This window comes from Haliotis asinina, chromosome 3 (assembly GCF_037392515.1).
Source record: "Haliotis asinina isolate JCU_RB_2024 chromosome 3, JCU_Hal_asi_v2, whole genome shotgun sequence".
NCBI lineage: Eukaryota > Metazoa > Mollusca > Gastropoda > Lepetellida > Haliotidae > Haliotis > Haliotis asinina.
The window spans coordinates 35,510,121-35,529,087 of record NC_090282.1 but is presented as its reverse complement, the minus strand read 5'-3'; the positions used below and the strand labels follow the sequence as shown (position 1 = coordinate 35,529,087).

At 37.1% G+C, this 18,967-nt stretch overlaps 1 protein-coding gene across 1 annotated transcript; it reads right to left on the bottom strand.

Annotated features, from left to right (window-relative positions):
• Window positions 1–12,104: 12,104 nt before the first annotated feature.
• Window positions 12,105–13,433, bottom strand: LOC137276770 (orexin/Hypocretin receptor type 1-like). The gene has a single exon (XM_067808411.1). The coding sequence runs from the start codon at window positions 13,431–13,433 to the stop codon at window positions 12,105–12,107; it is 1,329 nt and encodes a 442-aa protein (XP_067664512.1).
• Between the last annotated feature and the right edge of the window lie 5,534 nt (window positions 13,434–18,967).

Below are 18,967 nucleotides of genomic sequence, written 5' to 3'. Positions count from 1 at the left end.
TATTCGATGATGATTTGGCAGCAATACATATGAAAAAGAGTCACATTAAACTTAATTATGTCCGTATGAGTATTCTAGACCTATCCAAACACCTACAACGAACTCAAGAAACAGTACGGCAACAGGTCTGATACGGATTCACTGCTGATGGATATTCAAACTGAGGATATGAAAAAGAATATACACCTGTATGATACCAGCGATTACCCAAAAGACCACCCCATGCATAGCCAAGTCAAGAAAAAGGTGTTAGATATGATGAAGGATGAATGTGCTGGCACACCAATCAAGGAATACGTTGAGTTGAGACCTAAGATATATTCTATCAAAAAAGCCGATGACGCTGAAATAAGAAGGGCTAAATGTGTGAAAAAGAATGTGGTGAAACGACATATTAAACATACCCTCTACAAACAGGCCCGATTCGAGAAGAAAACGTTCAAACACCAGATGAACACACTTTATAGCGATGGGCATACGATATATGGGTTGACTATAAATACAACGTCTCTATCACGAATGGATACAAAATGATGGATAGCTTCAGACGGTGATAATACCTATGCTTTCGTTCATAAAAGTATTTAAGTTACATATATATAATGGAGAAAATTTACTACAGTCCAGGGGGATATTGGCAAGGGCTAGATGCTACTGAAAAAATTAACAGTCCGCTGACATGGCCCTCGGAGCTGCAAGTTGATCCAGGCCGGGAATTCATGGGTGCCATGTCACAACTGCTAGCCAAACACAATACCAAGGTAAGGCAGGATGCGGCTGGAGAACATGAAGTCAAGCTATAGTCGAGAGATTCAATCTCTCCATAGCCAAATGGTTGTTTTCACACCAATATTCACGCGATTTAGAGGATCCTAATAACAGAAACACTGAGTGCATAGTACGACTTCTTCGGGTGGTTGACTTCATGAATGACGAAGTAACAAGACTACTTGATAAGAGACCAGGCGAGGCAATTCATATGAAATCTGTTGTGTCAGAGGCAGCATCACCCCCTCACAAAAAAGCAATAAAATTCCAGATCACGACTTGTTAGATATTTACATCAACCAGGTGAATACGAGGGAGACACCCATATACGTGCAACAGATCCTATATCTTCTATGAAAAGGTACAATATCGATTGAGTGGATATGAAAGACGGGGAACCTAATTTATACTTCTTGGAAAATGGGCCATAGAGGATTCGTTCGTGAGAAATTACAAATCATACCACAGGGATAAAAAATATATATTTATACCTTTATCCTTAACAAACGTTTAACTTCGCAGATGTAGTCTTTTTTCTTCTCATAAATAAGTTTAAATTGTATTTTATCCACTCCATGGGTTTTACATAATCGGTAATGACCTTTAACTCCTATACTACACACTGAACACGTTTAGTTTAAGCTTTACAGTGAAAGCAACAATAACCATCAATGTTGCTTCCGTTACCACAAATGTCAGTTTTCCCCATAAGTACCCATTTACAAGTACATGGTGCTGACCTCATTTTTCATATAATTTTTTATGTAATTAGTCTAACTGTTTAACAATTAATACTCTCACTGCTAAACCCAGTGCCACGAAGACCAACTCACGATCTTTCTGTAATACTGAGAAATCATTGGTGCATTTCCTAATGGTTCTAGTTGTTTACCTGTCAACGTTCATAGCTTCGTCGACGTCCTTGAAAGTTCTAACAAAATGATTTTCACGTTGGAGTTGATTATTGATAAAATCTAGTCTCTTCATATGTCTCTTAGCATATTCAGCCTGTGCGGCCTGCAGTTTTTCTAGAGTTATATTGTGTCGTTTTTGTTCCGCTTCTACCTCAGTCACTTTGACTCTCTTAAGTGAGAAAATAGAAAATTACTCACAGAAAATGCTAAGGCATTCACAAGAGCCCCACCAACCATCATTGCTATCGTGGCCATATTATATATATTACTTTAAAATAGTTTCATGTATAATACCTTGCTTTACCAGAACGTCCTTGGTGGCCATCGCCATACCAATGTTCATAGTAAGTATAAAAATATCTTGCAGGTTGAAGTTGAGTTTTATAGTCGGTTGTTTTATAATAATTTTAGTCAACCGAGCATATCCTATTGCTATTGGTATGCATTGTTAATGGATGTTTTTTAGACATAATATATATTACTGAAAATATATAATGTAAATATGTAATTATAACATAATATGATGGTCGATCTCCTCTGGTGGTGTTGGCGGTGGCTGTAGTTGGGGTTGTTTTGGTTTAAATAACATATGTAATGAAACAACAGCAGTGGTTGCTATGCCACCTATGGTCACCCACAATGTGTAATTATTTTTATTGTGCCTGGTTAAGGCATTTTCTCTGCCAGCATCAACTCTTTTTTGGTTCTCCTTGGTGAAATGCATCACTGACTCCTGTTTCGGTGTTTCCTCTTCTGAAATCTTTGTTATCTCTTCCCGGGCAGCATCCATCTTATATTATTATTATTAATTCTTTTATCAAATTTACAATGCTTTGCTGTGATGATTTTGTGACTGGGGCTAGATACATACCATATTTATGATATAAAGCACAACTGGTACAGCATTATCGATAAACGGGTCCTTCTCTAAGCCCTCCCACAAATAGAGTCGACGTTCCAGTGGGATTGGTAAAAAGTGCGATGCTATGCCAGTGTAAATCTGGGTAATAGTAGAAGCTATAACTTTTGTCATCTCAGCCCCAAGTTGTGTCTCATACCTACCGTATAATTATTTATATCCTCATCTGACAATTTCTGAATGTTATCAGCTGTTATGATATCTCCCAGATATTGTACCCACAACGAGTGTTACCAGTCTGTCTCACTGTTTGTTGTTCTTTTGTTCATCTGAAACTAACATCTATTCTAGTAATTCATCACACTCCATTTTATAATATAGTAATCTAGCTTTAATTTTTAAAAAATGATATCCAACACACACTAAATACATAAATATAAAGGTTAGGTTACACACGACTAGAACTTCAAAACCGACATTTAGACTATAATTTACAAAAAAAATACTAAAACACTGCTAAAATTTATAAAAACATTACTAAAATTTACTAAACTATTGTTATAATTTACTAAACTATTACTTGGTAATCCATTGGTTGGTCAGTTTTCAAGATGAGCTTGGCATGCTTAGTTTCAGCGAGCTGTTTCTTCACCCATTCCCTGTCTTGTTTACTCATCACATCGTTCTCGCTCAAACACTCCTCGAACGAATCCCTGTCCTTGCAGTGAAATAATGCCACCCATCGCGTCTGCTCCCTCAAATCTATCAACACTGAGTTGAATTTTTGTGTCAGCAACCAGATCCTGTAATTTGTGTGTCAACCTGAAAATGCTAAAAACGACAGCATGTCTCTCTTTTTGTTATCTCTCTATTAGCGCCGCAGTCATCTAGGATGAGCAAATTTGTCTTTCCTTTAAATTGGTTGTGAAAAAAATTTAAATACTCCTGTAGATGTTTACTCGGGTCAACTTTGTGCACGTCTTGGTCCATCATCACCCAAGATCTATCCTTGTAAGTCTTATTCATGTCTATAGTAGGACATAAGATAATGATTTTGTCAAATACGTATTTATAGTACCCCTCCAACAAACCCAGTATGAAAACCCATCTGCCCACATGCCCTTCATTTCTCCAGAGTACTGATTTCGAGTCTGATGAGCAAGATCCAGACTAGTCACCATTTCGAACTTGTCAATCCCCTGACGGCACTCCTCACTGTTTGACATACGCACGACTTTGCTGTAATCATTGAATGTGACTTCGTATTCCAGCCTGTCACCAAATGCGGCTTGGTAAAAGTGTGCATGCCCAGTTAGCAACTCAAAGTCTAGTGGGATACAAAACCTATTCCCATATGCATTAGCAATTGCTTTTTCAATCACTAATTTATGCCTAGTTTGGCATCAACGTAACCTATTCGATTTGCTAATTCCCTGGTACACGCCGTGTTCTCCCTCACTTTTCCATAGGTCTGTGTAACAGTAATACACATTGCTGTCATCTATGCTAAGCATCTTGTTACTGCTAATTTTATGGTGGTCTTCTTGACTATAGCACAGACCACATTATTCACGAGCTCACGTTTGTCGTTGTCTGAGGTCAAAGTGATGTTAAACACCAATCGTACCGTACCTGGTACTATGACGTCATTCTCACCCAAGTTTGGGAATGTAACCAACTGAACTTGGTTCTGGTCTATTTGACTGAGATTGTTTGTAATAGTAACCGACTGACAAAGGGCTTTGACACCTAGTGGTTCTCTTAATCTTCAAAAAGGATTTAGTTTTCTACCATATGACACTATTATATATTTATATTAATATAATATAATTTCAAAAATCTGGATGATATCCAGATGGTTGATTTTGGAGCTACCGCCTCTCTTGATGTTGATTACGATGAAGATACTTTGTTTACTAGTTTATCATTGAGTAACCAACTTTTGAAAACAACAGTAGATGATTATTACGATGGCTTAAAAAGTGATAGATAAAAACTACGTCAAACCTCAGGGTCGAGACTATTTGAAGTTTACCATAGATGATAAGGGCATTCTACATCTTAAGGATAACCCGGAGGTTGACATCATTAACAGGCACACTAAAAAAGCACTTGCCTGGACAACTCTATCCAGTCGTCATGGTACCATGGTATTATCACGGTTTTATTCGCGATAAACTAAACATGCAGGATTATGATGTTGGAAAACCTAAGATTCCTCCGAAGGTCGCTCAAGATCTGCAAGCTACCAGATCAGATCAGTAGTAGTGGTGACATAACACATTATGCTACAGAAGCATCTGACAGCATCAAAAAAACTGTTCAGTAGTTATTGGGACAAGTCATTACCAGGATTTAAATTTCTGATAAGGGAACTCCACGGCCTTGATGAAGCCTTGAAAAATATGCCTTGGTGAGCTTGTTAATAATATGGGCAAAAATAATGAACTAGATGAACGCATCGCTAATGAACAAACTAAGCTAAAAGAAACAGAAGATGATGATAATAAAAGTCATATCACAGAGCACAGTTTAGAAGATGAATGGCAGACCCGTTTGGAATCCGCTTCATCAGACCGTGAAGAGCTTCGTTCCCAGATCAGCCGAATACGAGAAACAATTGATAGAATACTTAATGAGGACACCACATTGGCCAACAGGATCTGAATATTTGTTGCACAAGCAAGGTATCACTTTTGCCAGAATTCTTACAGCATTAGGATTTATCATATCAACAATTGTAGTATCTATTACACTTCATTACCCGTGAACAGTTTAAGACAGTTTAAGAAGTTCAGACACGTGGTCTGTGTAGGCAATGTCCTTCATGATGTTTACAACATTGTCCATCAAGGTTTGGAGTCGGGAATCAATGTTCATATAACACCTTGCAAATGTTTTAACTTCCTCCTCGACTTTCTTCCTCGAATTGACTCAGTGAAGTGAATTCTAACTTGTGCAGCTATGACGAATATGTGCATGACAGCTCGGCTTCGGTTTGCAACTTAAATGTAATAGCATGAATTAATCTTCCTCCATTGTTTTCCTTTTTATCTCTAATTAAATACACATGCCCACATGCTATCATGTTAACTCCGGGAGCAAAGCGCAGTATTGCAGTTGGTGACTGAATTCAAGGGTGTGTCTGCTATCCTGGAAAGTCTCCCAGAGAATTCCACGCTCGTCGTCCAAGTCTATCTAGGTCAACCAACGTTTAATGAGACTGAGATCATTAAGGGAATCATACTCAATTGGGATAAAATAAACCACAGGATCATGTTTGCTCTGTTTACGTGCAGGTGGGGGGTGAACCACGCACAAGTCTGCAAGGTGTCACAGTTACCTTGGAAGACACTCTATCTTTAATCAAGATTTTTTTATCCGAGCACAAAAAATTTATGGGTCTGAATTTCATGCCTGAGACATTAACAGAAAAACAGTTGGAAACTATTTTCTTACAGTTATATAAACAATGGTAAGAAATCATTCCAATGTAACACTCAGTGATCTGGGAGACACAAAGCAATTCAATTTACCTGCTGATGAAGACACCTCCTATACTTTAAAGACGACATATATACATACGAATGAATGCCACTAGCAGATTTTACAGAGCTTGAATGGCTAATTAAGATAAACCTAACCAACCCTTACATCTTTTTTTAATCAAAATCATTTCATTTCCAAAATTACTAACTCTGGGATCCTTCTCACATCCTTTAATCCCTTAAAAGATAATACTATACAAGTATTATGAATACCAGGTCACAGTGGTAATATGTTAGCTCGAGTCAACTTGAATGCCAGTTTAGTCATTCTCAGAATATACCATTACTGACGTGATTTTTTTAGATTCAAATTATGGTATGAAACCACACACCACACTAATTATAGACATATATCTCACAGAGATGTCCAGTTCAAGAATACTTTAAGATGGCCTTAGAATAATTTGGTTGAAAAGGCACGAGAATAAACTTTGTCGAATCGTAATAAAACAAGGCTATGAACCGTCAATAAGCCCTTATGGGATTCGTATTGTAGATGAAAACATACCTATTAATGTCTCACCCATTTATCTGTACAATAATCTAAACCTTATAAACCTTAAATATATCAATCAAAAATTAAAAGATAGATAATTAAAAAATAATTTATAAAATATATTATAGACACAGACAATGGGGCTATATCCAGCTATAGATGGAGAAGGAAATGTAAAGGGGGTGTGGAGGGGTTTCAACAGATATGTGAAATAAAACATCAGCTAGAACAAGAGCGTGATATTCGGGCATCACTACGTAAAAAATACAATAGAGCATAGATGGTGCTAATACCACCCGAATGGCAACTAGCATGGGATTAGGAGCAGTAGGAGTTGGGTTGTTGACAACTGGACTTGAATTAGCAACTAAAGGGGCAGGAATAGCTTGGTCAGTGTTTAAATTTATAACCCGCAAATTGAATCATAAAGCAAAGAAACACAATGAAATTAGAATTCTTGCTGAAGCAAAGTTAAACATGATAGATCGTATTTCCACCGCACTCAGTGACAATAAAATCTCAGAAAAAGAGTTTCGTTTGATCCCAAGTGAACTAACAAAATGCAACAAAATGAAAGAAGAGATTCAATTAAACATTAATAAAAGAAAGTTCGAGGACAAGAAAAATATATATAGTATTCCCAGAAATTATTGAGAATCATGTTGCGTCATGTAACTCATTACGTTTATTAACTTCTGGCGTTTTACTTACATAAACATGTTAAAACATCATCCTTTTACAGTCTCAGACTTGTTTTAGTACTTTGTTAGACCTCCTCGCTCAGCAATGCATGCCTGAATACGCCTAGGCACACTACCCATCAAAGTTTGTAGGTAATCGTGTGACAGGGTATCCCAATATTGGACCACCTCGGCCTTCATATCTTCAATATTTCTCAGTCCCTTTTGGTTTATTCTGCCCTTCATGACTCCCCACACATTCTCAGTTGGGTTTAGGTCTGGGCTGTAACTGGGCCAGTCTAAAACTTGAACATTTTCGCCCGACAACCACTGTTTTGTGTAGCGCGCAGTGTGTTTTGGGTCATTATCATGCTGGAAAATCCAATCATCTTCATACAATGTTTGTGCTATCGAAAGAAGGTGACCATTTAGTATGTCAGCGTATCTTTCTTTTGTCAAGTTTCCCGTGAAAACGCACAATGGCGTCACTCCGCGAGCCGATATGCCACCCCACATGTGAAACTTCAGGCTATGTTTTGGTCGCTGGTTGATAGGTTTGACAGTATCTTTGGTCCACATTTTCACACAATTAGGGAAAAGCCAAACAGAACTTTCATCCGAAAAGAAAACGTTGTCCCAATCTTGATTTTCAGGAGCCCGACACCAGTTTACGACACCAACGGCGAGGGAATTCCACGTTTTTTCACCCAATTAAGTCTCTGTAATTCCTGCCTAACTGTTCCATTGCATACCTGAGGACTTTCTCTGCTAATCATTTCATTTCTGATGTTCTCAACACTTTTCAATTTGCCCCTACTCACAATCTGCCCAAGTCTTCGGCGATCCACAACACTGAATTTCCTAGGCCGACCTGCCCCTGCTTTGTGCTCTATCCCGGTTCCTGTTTGGATAATCTTCAAAGTTCTGTATACTGTAGACAGAGGAATACCATGTCTACAAGCTAACACTTTAGCATCAGCCTCACCCCTTTCAAAATCATCTAGAACGAGCTTTCATTTCTCTCTTGCTGTAAATTCTGCCATGTCAACACAGGAAGCCGTCTGCTCAGACAAGGGAGATAACTCTTGACGTAATGAGCTGCCTTCTAAGCCTTCAAGAGTTGTCTTCCCTTATTTAGTATGCTTAGTGCATAGTGAAAGCCCTTTTTCCAATCTTAGCATCATTAGAAAAAAAACAAAGATTTTCTCAATAATTTCTGGGAACACTGTATAACACAAGGGATACAACAAGCCCAGCAAACATTTATTATGAAAACCAATGACATAATAGAAGATACATGTTAAACTGTTTTGCTGAAGTCAGTGTTTTAAATTGATATAATCAAAAATTGATTTCCTGTATAATATAAACTAGTTCCTTAACCCTACAGTTTTCATCTCACTAGTAAGACTGTTTGGTACTTGGGAGATGAAAAGTAGTCGCGTTATGGAGGAAGGATAGTTTTTTTATTCCATGGTTTATATGGGCCGGTCTCGTACCCCCATTGTTTATACTACTTCATTTCATTATTCAAAGCACGACAAATGTGCACGTTTCATGAAAAGCAGTCTGTAATAACCTGATCCATGGAGTAGCCTATCACGCACCTGGGATGCTGTCTCACGCATTTCATACCACTTATCTCACTTAAGTTAAGATGATGATAATAACATAAGATATAAATAAAATAATAACATAAGATATAAATAATGCAACAGGCTCAATATATGAGGTAAAGATAAATGATGATTAAAGGGGCACTGATGCGGAGCGAATAATGTTTCTCACCAACGGTCTAATTACGAAACCAAACCGCAAATTGATCAGCGCCCGCTCCTTCGACCGTGATGGACAAAGGAACTGGGCTCCTGTCCATATTAGCAGAATTTCTTCAGGAAACAGTCAGGAGGCCGGATACCCATCATATGCCATTTGTTTAAAAATATCCATGGTATTCCTTGTCTGATCATAACCAAATATCCCAGCAGTGTAGTTCTTTTCGGATGCTTGGATGGTATAGGTACTGATCGAATTTGATCCTACTTCTGTGTTTTTAACCTCGATATTTAATCATGTTACATGAAAATATGATGTCTATAGGCACGTAGCAAGCCATTTGTTTCAGTACGGAAGATTGCAAAGCTTTATATTTAGGTAGTTTTGAGTGTTGGTTCAGCTATGATAGCAAATATCGCACGTAAAGTTTGGTAGCTATGGTAGCTACAATGGTTTATTATTTATGATAATAAAAACACACAGTTGATTTATTTGAATTCGTAAACAAAAAACGATGACTTTGCCTTTGGTAGAGAAATCTGAAAATTTTCTTACGTAAAAAAACCCCTTATTTCACCTACTTCTCTGGATGGTCAATTAATGAATTTATAACAGGTATAATTAGTAGTAACACCACTTCGGTTACTCAACAAAGGTTCCCATTTGGCATTTCTCCTGTCTGGAGTAAATACTCAACATTATAAATTAAGGTCCGTAATGGCAAATGTATTGTATGTTATGTAATATGTGCATGGAAGTGATGCAAGAGGGTTTATCAGCTGAGCTACAAAAACAAACACCGATCAAAGGATTAACCGATAACACACTGATTGATTAATTACTTTTATCTTCTAGCGGATTTGTAAAAGGGCAGTGTGTGTAGATGACTACACCCTGTCGTAAAGTGTGAGTGCAAAAACAACATCCTCCCTTCAAAGAATTAACCACCCTTGCGTTGATAGATTGATTGCTCATTATTGGTTAACTAAATTACTTAGAATAGTGGACATCTTACAGTTAGTTGCCAGGTGTGCTATCTTGGGAGACCAATGAGAGGTTTATCTGGTTTTCACCAACGAAAGACGTGAAACGATGTGTTACTTTTTCGCAAATGAGACAGTTGTAAGACACGCGACACAGAGCAGGATTATTTACCAGCTGCAGATGAATGGAATACGATTTCTTTTACGTGGATATTGATGGATACATTCCTGAACAAGGTAGTAGCCTGACATTGTTGCTATAAAATTAGTCTGTTTTACATTCATTATTTGCATTTTGTTTTAATTTATTTGTTGTAGCATTCAGCAGAATCTGTATGACAGGAAACACACACTAGATCGCGTATGTGTGTGAAATAGGACCCACATTGGCAATCTATGCAATGTATAAATGTTGCTGTTATGTTAGAAATTTACTATGAGTACAAGCAGATCGTGTGTTCTTTTATTATTTTTCAGAATCATACAAATATGACAATAAACTAATCAGGGTTATGAGACAAAATAGAGAGACGTACATTGGCCTCGTTATTTTTCCGTCCTAATAGTTCTTGTACCATTTCTACCACTGGCAGATGATTAATGTTGAAAGTGTTTCATTTATTTTCATAATACATTTGTAATGAAGTAAAAATGACTTCACCTAAGTTGATCTGTCTATAATTAAACTATCAATTGCGTTTACGGACTGCTGGGATATCATCCGGGTACTCACGGGAGAAAAACAATAACGAAAGTTTACACCACTCAACGGAAATTGCTCCGTATTAGTGCCCCTTTAAATACTACTAATATGTTTAAGATTCAGGGATATATAGTGGTGACATTATTTATTTATTTATTTATTTATTTGTTTGTTTGTTTGTTTGTTGAGAACATTAGCACTAAAACTATGTTAATATAAGAGTTTGAATCAATTATAAAAGTAAAATACAATGGCTAAAAAAACATCAAACTAATTAGTTTAGAAGACTGATGCTTGCTGGGGTGAAAGAATTTCAAGCCCAATTTGTTGTGGATATCGGCGTCTGCAGTAGTCAGCCAGAAGGAAAAACCTGAATTCAGGAAATAGGACATGACTTGATCCATCTTTTGAAAGTTTACCTACGTTTTTCAATTTGCTCCCTGTAATTTCACCAGCGTCGATATCTTGTATTTTAAGTCCAGAAATTTACTAGCTGTGTTAATGATTTGGGAATCAATCGGTCTGAAACAGACAGTCACCCATACCAGCAATGTACATTGAAAACTAAAAGTATTTTGAATGAAAGGCCTTCAGAATCATGACATGTTACACTTAATCTTAAAATAACGATATAAAATAAAATTATAGCCGCTTATAGCCGTTCCAAGTGAACTTAGAATCTGTCTGTATGAGAAGATACTTATATTAAACAATACAATCTATGGTTTCGTTATCAGTGGTAACTGGCAGCAGCTCACTTTCACTTTTTTTCTGGAAACCAATACTTTTCTCTATTGTTTTCCTAACAATTAATTTAAGGAAGTTGATTTACACCTATCAAGAAATTTTGTGATTTCAGAGTGATAGTCATCCTCCGAGTGCCTTATAAATCCAGCGAATGCGGCGTCATCTGCAAACTTTACAGTTAAACATTGTTAACAATTAGTAGTACAACCATCTGTGTATAAAATAAATAAAACCGATGTTTCTCACCAACATGTGTGAAAGGAAAGCCTGTCAGTCAAATCATCGTTTCGAGTTAATGCAGTATCTATCAATATCTGCCTCTGTCTCTGTCAGAAAGGTTGGTTGCAGTATTCAATAAAGCCTGTGTGTAACAGCGTGACATGCGACATACTTGCCATGCAATATATTATTATGATAACGTCATAATTAGTCATATTTCTCTTGGTAGCCGGTGTACAGCAGCACATCTACTCGTCCTGAGCAAACTTTTATTACTGTTTATAATCCCAATTTGATCGACAATAACACATGGAAGGAATCACACATTCCAGCTAATAGCATTTAATTTAATGAAAGCGTTGAAATTCTGTCTTTGTTCTATGGTTTCATCTTGTATCTAATAGATCTGTCTTATCGAAAACAAGAAACCACCAAATTCTTCCCTTCGTTTCTGAATCTTTCATTGCAGAAACTGTACACAATGCAGTTAACTGCACTGTTTATATAGTACGAGCGTAGGAATATATTATAAATTATGATCCCGGCGCCTTGTAAAGAGTCCTCAAAGTCGGATTTAACAAATCGCGTTATCATCAGCATCAGATGAGGTAAGAAGCTGATAACGAATACAACTGTGATGATGAACAACATAAATGTTGTTTTTAACGCTCTGGGGCCTGTTTTGTGTTGTGGTTTTGAAGCCTTATTTCGTGTAGAAGTCATTCTATTGAAGATTTTGTCTCTACTACGTGCCTTGGGCTTCACTGTTGTATCATTCGGATATGAACAACTTGTCTCGGACGAACCGTCGAAACCACGATTTGAATTGGAAATATCGTCAAAGCCGATGGATGATGATCTCATGCCCTTCCCATTATCTGACGGCTTCTCATTACCGGAGTAACATTTCGTCTCTGTACCATCTTCAAGTGACGTCTCGGTGGTGTAATGTGAAGTGTGATGTTTCGTATCCCTTGATGGCCGAAATTTGAACCTCCGGTGATTAAAAACTGTCCTGCCGATGAAGACGTACATAAATACCAGAATACCCAGAGAACAAAAGAAGATGAGGAATAAGACTCCGATATACATCAACGGAAACAGAGTATCAAGCCATCTGTCATCAATGGAACACTCGAAGCCGTTTATTTCCTTATTGTCCGTTTTGACCGTTTTTCTACCATAGACTATGACTGTAGGGATGGTGAGGACTAGTGATACAGACACAGCAATCCCAACCATGATGCGAGCCACTCTGATGGTGATCTGTTTGTTCAGTGGACGACATATCTTCCTGTATCTGTCTATTGCAACAGCGATAAGCGTGAATCCCGATGACACCACGGAGAACGAATTGTTGAATCTCAACATCTTGCATACGATTGGGTAGTCGAACGTATAGATGTGCCTCATGTCCAGGATCTCTCCTGGAAGTGATATGAAGCAGGTCATGAGGTCAAACACAGCCAGACACACCACAAATACACGGGTCGGACTTGGTTTGAATTTCTTAAGGTACACGATCAACACCAGAATGTTTCCGAAAATACCCAGAACCATCAGCATGGCCAGATACACCACGGCAGGTATCATCAGGCGAAACGTCACGTCGTCAAGATAAGACAGATAACGCCTCTTCTCCTCAGCGCTGATGTTTAACGATGACGTAACTTCCGCTGTTGCCTCGTCAACACCAAATGGGGCCACGTCCGTAGAGACAACTGGCAAGCTGCTAGACATTTTGTATGGTTGCAACCTGCACCTGAAATAATACGCATTTAGTATTCTCTGAAGTGCCACATATAAACTGACGAACAAAAGAAAGTACCCAGGTTACGTTTCTTCCAATAAGATAAAATAACAAAGTTTTTGTATTTTGAAGCACACTGCAGTACACGAGTTTTAGGAAAGTGCCATTGTAACAATAAACAGCGATGTAGTGATGACCACTGAAGACGTTTCTTACGATGCTTGAAGATGAAGGCCATTCCACGAAGCGGTCGGTAGGCCCATATGCCAGCTGCACGAAGTCGTCTTGTCACTGTGAATCGGCTCACGTCATGACCCAATGATGTGCCTGCTGATGACGTCACCGTCAGCATGCGGTTGGGTAGGTGAAAAACACACAGTTAGCAATGCTCTTGGCGTGTTCTGTCTTCGTCAATCCAATGTACTTTCAATATGGCTCTTGGACGCATCAATTTATAACATTCCTGTGGCCCGTTCTCGTCCCACATAAATCTTGGTATTTTCTCGTGAGACTTTTGTCTAGTGATTCCACAGTCTTCACGACAGGCAGGTTGTATATATTCTTTACATAAAAGTGCTCGTGCATGGGAAAGTAATCACAGTTTTGCGAACATTCTTCCTACATTTTGGCAAATCAAACATAATGGTTGCGTTCTATACAGTGTTGTTCCATACTTCTACTTGTTTGCACTGAAATTGGGGATTGCAGCAACAACTGCAACTGTGTACTTTCTTTTGCTCGTCAGTTTATATCACTGAAATGTGAAGCTATATCATACACGGTACATCAATCGAAAATTGAATGAATCATTTTCTGTTGGAAGACTGATATGGTTTACGAGGGTGCTTCTCGTAAGACTACTTAGCGTTACAAAGCCGAAAGTGATTATTCTCTAGCATTGTCAATGTTGTATGTAAACTTTGTCTCCATCGATCAGTAATCTACATGCAAGAAAGTCAGGACAGCATTACCTAATTATACAAATCAATGCAACATACATTATTCATGACGGACCTCTGGAATGAATATATCATAAAGAACTTACTTTTCCGATAAAGGATTTGTAATCTACATCCATGAATGTCAGGACAGTATGGTATAATTATACAAATCAATGCAATATACATTATTCAAGACGGACCTCTGGAATGAATATGTAATAAAGTACTTACTTTTCCGATAAAGGATTTGTAATCTACATCCATGAATGTCAGGACAGTATGGTATAATTATACAAATCAATGCAATATACATTATTCAAGACGGACCTCTGGAATGAATATGTAATAAAGTACTTACTTTTCCGATAAAGGATTTGTAATCTACATCCATGAATGTCAGGACAGTATGGTATAATTATACAAATCAATGCAATATACATTGTTCAAGACGGACCTCTGGAATGAATATGTAATAAAGTACTTACTTTCCCGATAAAGGATTTGTAATCTACATCCATGAATGTCAGGACAGCATGGTATAATTATACAAATCAATGCAATATACATTGTTCAAGACGGACCTCTGGAATGAATATGTAATAAAGTACTTACTTTTCCGATAAAGGATTTGTAATCTACATCCATGAATGTCAGGACAGTATGGTATAATTATACAAATCAATGCAATATACATTATTCAAGACGGACCTCTGGAATGAATATGTAATAAAGTACTTACTTTCCCGATAAAGGATTTGTAATCTACATCCATGAATGTCAGGACAGCATGGTATAATTATACAAATCAATGCAATATACATTGTTCAAGACGGACCTCTGGAATGAATATGTAATAAAGTACTTACTTTTCCGATAAAGGATTTGTAATCTACACCCATGAATGTCAGGACAGTATGGTATAATTATACAAATCAATGCAATATACATTATTCAAGACGGACCTCTGGAATGAATATGTAATAAAGTACTTACTTTCCCGATAAAGGATTTGTAATCTACATCCATGAATGTCAGGACAGCATGGTATAATTATACAAATCAATGCAATATACATTGTTCAAGACGGACCTCTGGAATGAATATGTAATAAAGTACTTACTTTTCCGATAAAGGATTTGTAATCTACATCCATGAATGTCAGGACAGTATGGTATAATTATACAAATCAATGCAATATACATTATTCAAGACGGACCTCTGGAATGAATATGTAATAAAGTACTTACTTTCCCGATAAAGGATTTGTAATCTACATCCATGAATGTCAGGACAGCATGGTATAATTATACAAATCAATGCAATATACATTGTTCAAGACGGACCTCTGGAATGAATATGTAATAAAGTACTTACTTTCCCGATAAAGGATTTGTAATCTACATCCATGAATGTCAGGACAGTATGGTATAATTATACAAATCAATGCAATATACATTATTCAAGACGGACCTCTGGAATGAATATGTAATAAAGTACTTACTTTTCCGATAAAGGATTTGTAATCTACATCCATGAATGTCAGGACAGTATGGTATAATTATACAAATCAATGCAATATACATTATTCAAGACGGACCTCTGGAATGAATATGTAATAAAGTACTTACTTTTCCGATAAAGGATTTGTAATCTACATCCATGAATGTCAGGACAGTATGGTATAATTATACAAATCAATGCAATATACATTATTCAAGACGGACCTCTGGAATGAATATGTAATAAAGTACTTACTTTTCCGATAAAGGATTTGTAATCTACACCCATGAATGTCAGGACAGTATGGTATAATTATACAAATCAATGCAATATACATTATTCAAGACGGACCTCTGGAATGAATATGTAATAAAGTACTTACTTTTCCGATAAAGGATTTGTAATCTACATCCATGAATGTCAGGACAGTATGGTATAATTATACAAATCAATGCAATATACATTATTCAAGACGGACCTCTGGAATGAATATGTAATAAAGTACTTACTTTCCCGATAAAGGATTTGTAATCTACATCCATGAATGTCAGGACAGTATGGTATAATTATACAAATCAATGCAATATACATTATTCAAGACGGACCTCTGGAATGAATATGTAATAAAGTACTTACTTTTCCGATAAAGGATTTGTAATCTACATCCATGAATGTCAGGACAGTATGGTATAATTATACAAATCAATGCAATATACATTATTCAAGACGGACCTCTGGAATGAATATGTAATAAAGTACTTACTTTCCCGATAATGGATCAGTAATCTATATCCATGAAAGTCAAAATCAGTTTGTCAACACTAAATAGCTCCTTTGCGTAGGCAATGTTAAGTACTATAAACCTATCTGCCAGCAAACGTTTCAATCTTTCCTTATCCACGTTAAATCCAACACAATTCATATATTGTATGAATATTTCAGACCAACACACAACATACAAGAGTGTCCTTAACTACTTCCTCCAGGAAAAATGACTAAATGCTTTCTGACTATGGTATCAACATGATGTGTTAGCATGACATTACACTCGAAATACATCTAACATGCATGTTCTATCATGATCTTAACGTTGGTAACATCACAAGATTGTAAGTTATATAATGAAGGCACATCTATTATCTTTGTTTTGTATAATGAAGCCAATGACTATAATCTACCGAGACGCTCCAGTGACAGTGGTAGTAGTGGAGACCCATACCTAGTTACGATCAGTTGTCTTTACCTGTCACCCTTAAAGTCCATTTCAATTGGATCTACCACTGTCCGTCTTTATTATCATCTGTAAAGGTCATATGGTTGATAAAGTGCACCTTACCAAGAGCCACATCAAGTCTTTCTTTTTCGATAAACACGATAGGAAAACACAGATGTGATTTACAGTGAAAATGGTTCAGGAATTCAGGCATTTGGATCAAAGCACAAACATATTCCGCGATTACTCTGCCTTAAACAGAGTACAGATCTCTGGCCATATGTACTACGCATTTTAGGCACAAAAGTATTTTAATTCTGGACAGAATGCATATAAATTATTAAATTTTAATGCGAGAAATCGTTCACACCAAGTAGAAGGTCAGTCATCTAAATGTATGAAAGTCAAGATAAGTACACAGTAAACCACACTTGTGTAGAAAGCATAAACGCCATTTGTGAGTGAGTGAGTGAGTGAGTGAGTGAGTGAGTGAGAGAGTGAGTGAGAAACTCAGCATTATTTGAGCTATGTGGTAGCGGTCTGTATTTCATCGAGTCTGGACCAGACAGTCCAATAACCAACGGCATGAACATTGGTCTGCGCAAATGGGAACCAATGACATGTGTCAGCCAAGTCAGCGAGTCTGACCACCCGACCCCGTTAGTCGCCTCTTACGACAAGCATAGTTGCCTTTTATAGCAAGCATGGGTTGCTGAAGATTGGGGGTCTAAGAGGGAGTGAGTGAGTGAGTTAATATTTAACGTCACATCGGCAATATCTCAGCCATAACGTGACGAAAACAATTCATTTAACAACAAAAAATAAAAACATCTTGAAGAGTAAAACCTGTCGACAATAATAATACTAGAATATCACAGATATGAACATAAAACTAGCATGAAAAACTAAACATTTTAATTAAACAGGACAATACGATATAAAACACGGGCTATAGATCGCCAACAACTGAAGATAGATCACCATACCAGGAAGCATGGGGACTACTAAACACCATCCGACAATAGTCAGATACGAGCTTTATAGTGTAAATGTTTCCTGCTATAAACTGTCAGACTGACTTTACAACATATTATTTCACTGGTGTACATATATCCTTGTATTGATCCACTGCATTGAACTCAAACTGTCAATCGATCGGCTCATTCTGTCATTGTTACTAATAGCAATAATTTGCACTGTTTCTGCATGACGAATCTATCTGGATCGAACTGTTTGTAATAATTTTCAGTAGTTTGAAAACTGAAAATAAACTTCTGCGTTACAGGTAAATGATTAGTCAAACGTCAACGTCAGCATTTCGATTATTCGTTGAAACTGATTTTTGTGTAAAAGTTAGCATTTATGGCCCCAGACAATCTACTAAGATGACTAATCGACGGGGCAGTGACAATAAAGTGCTTACACTGATTTTGCTGAAGCTGCAAGCGATATGTTAATTTTATGTGCAGAGAAACTGCCACGTGTATGTGACGAAAACCAACGTTCAAGAAATGTCGCAACTGATTTTACATCAGAACGACAAAAATTACCTTAAAGATAGGGTATTAACTGAACAGTACGATCTTGCAAATAGCATTGGCAGCAAAATGCATATTTCCACTATATAATCGTATTCGTTTTACATACTTCCTATCAAATGAACTTTGCGTATGTGTAATCCGAGAACACCACATCAACAAAACATCACGCACAGGACTTCTTCTAGTGCTCAGACTGAATGTACACATGTACTTTCATGTATGCTCAATCATATTTTCTGTAAAAACGCTTATATCTTTCAGCTCGTACATGAAGACTGAATCATTGTCCTGAGTAAATAAATAAACGAAACAATAAACAAATGTATGTA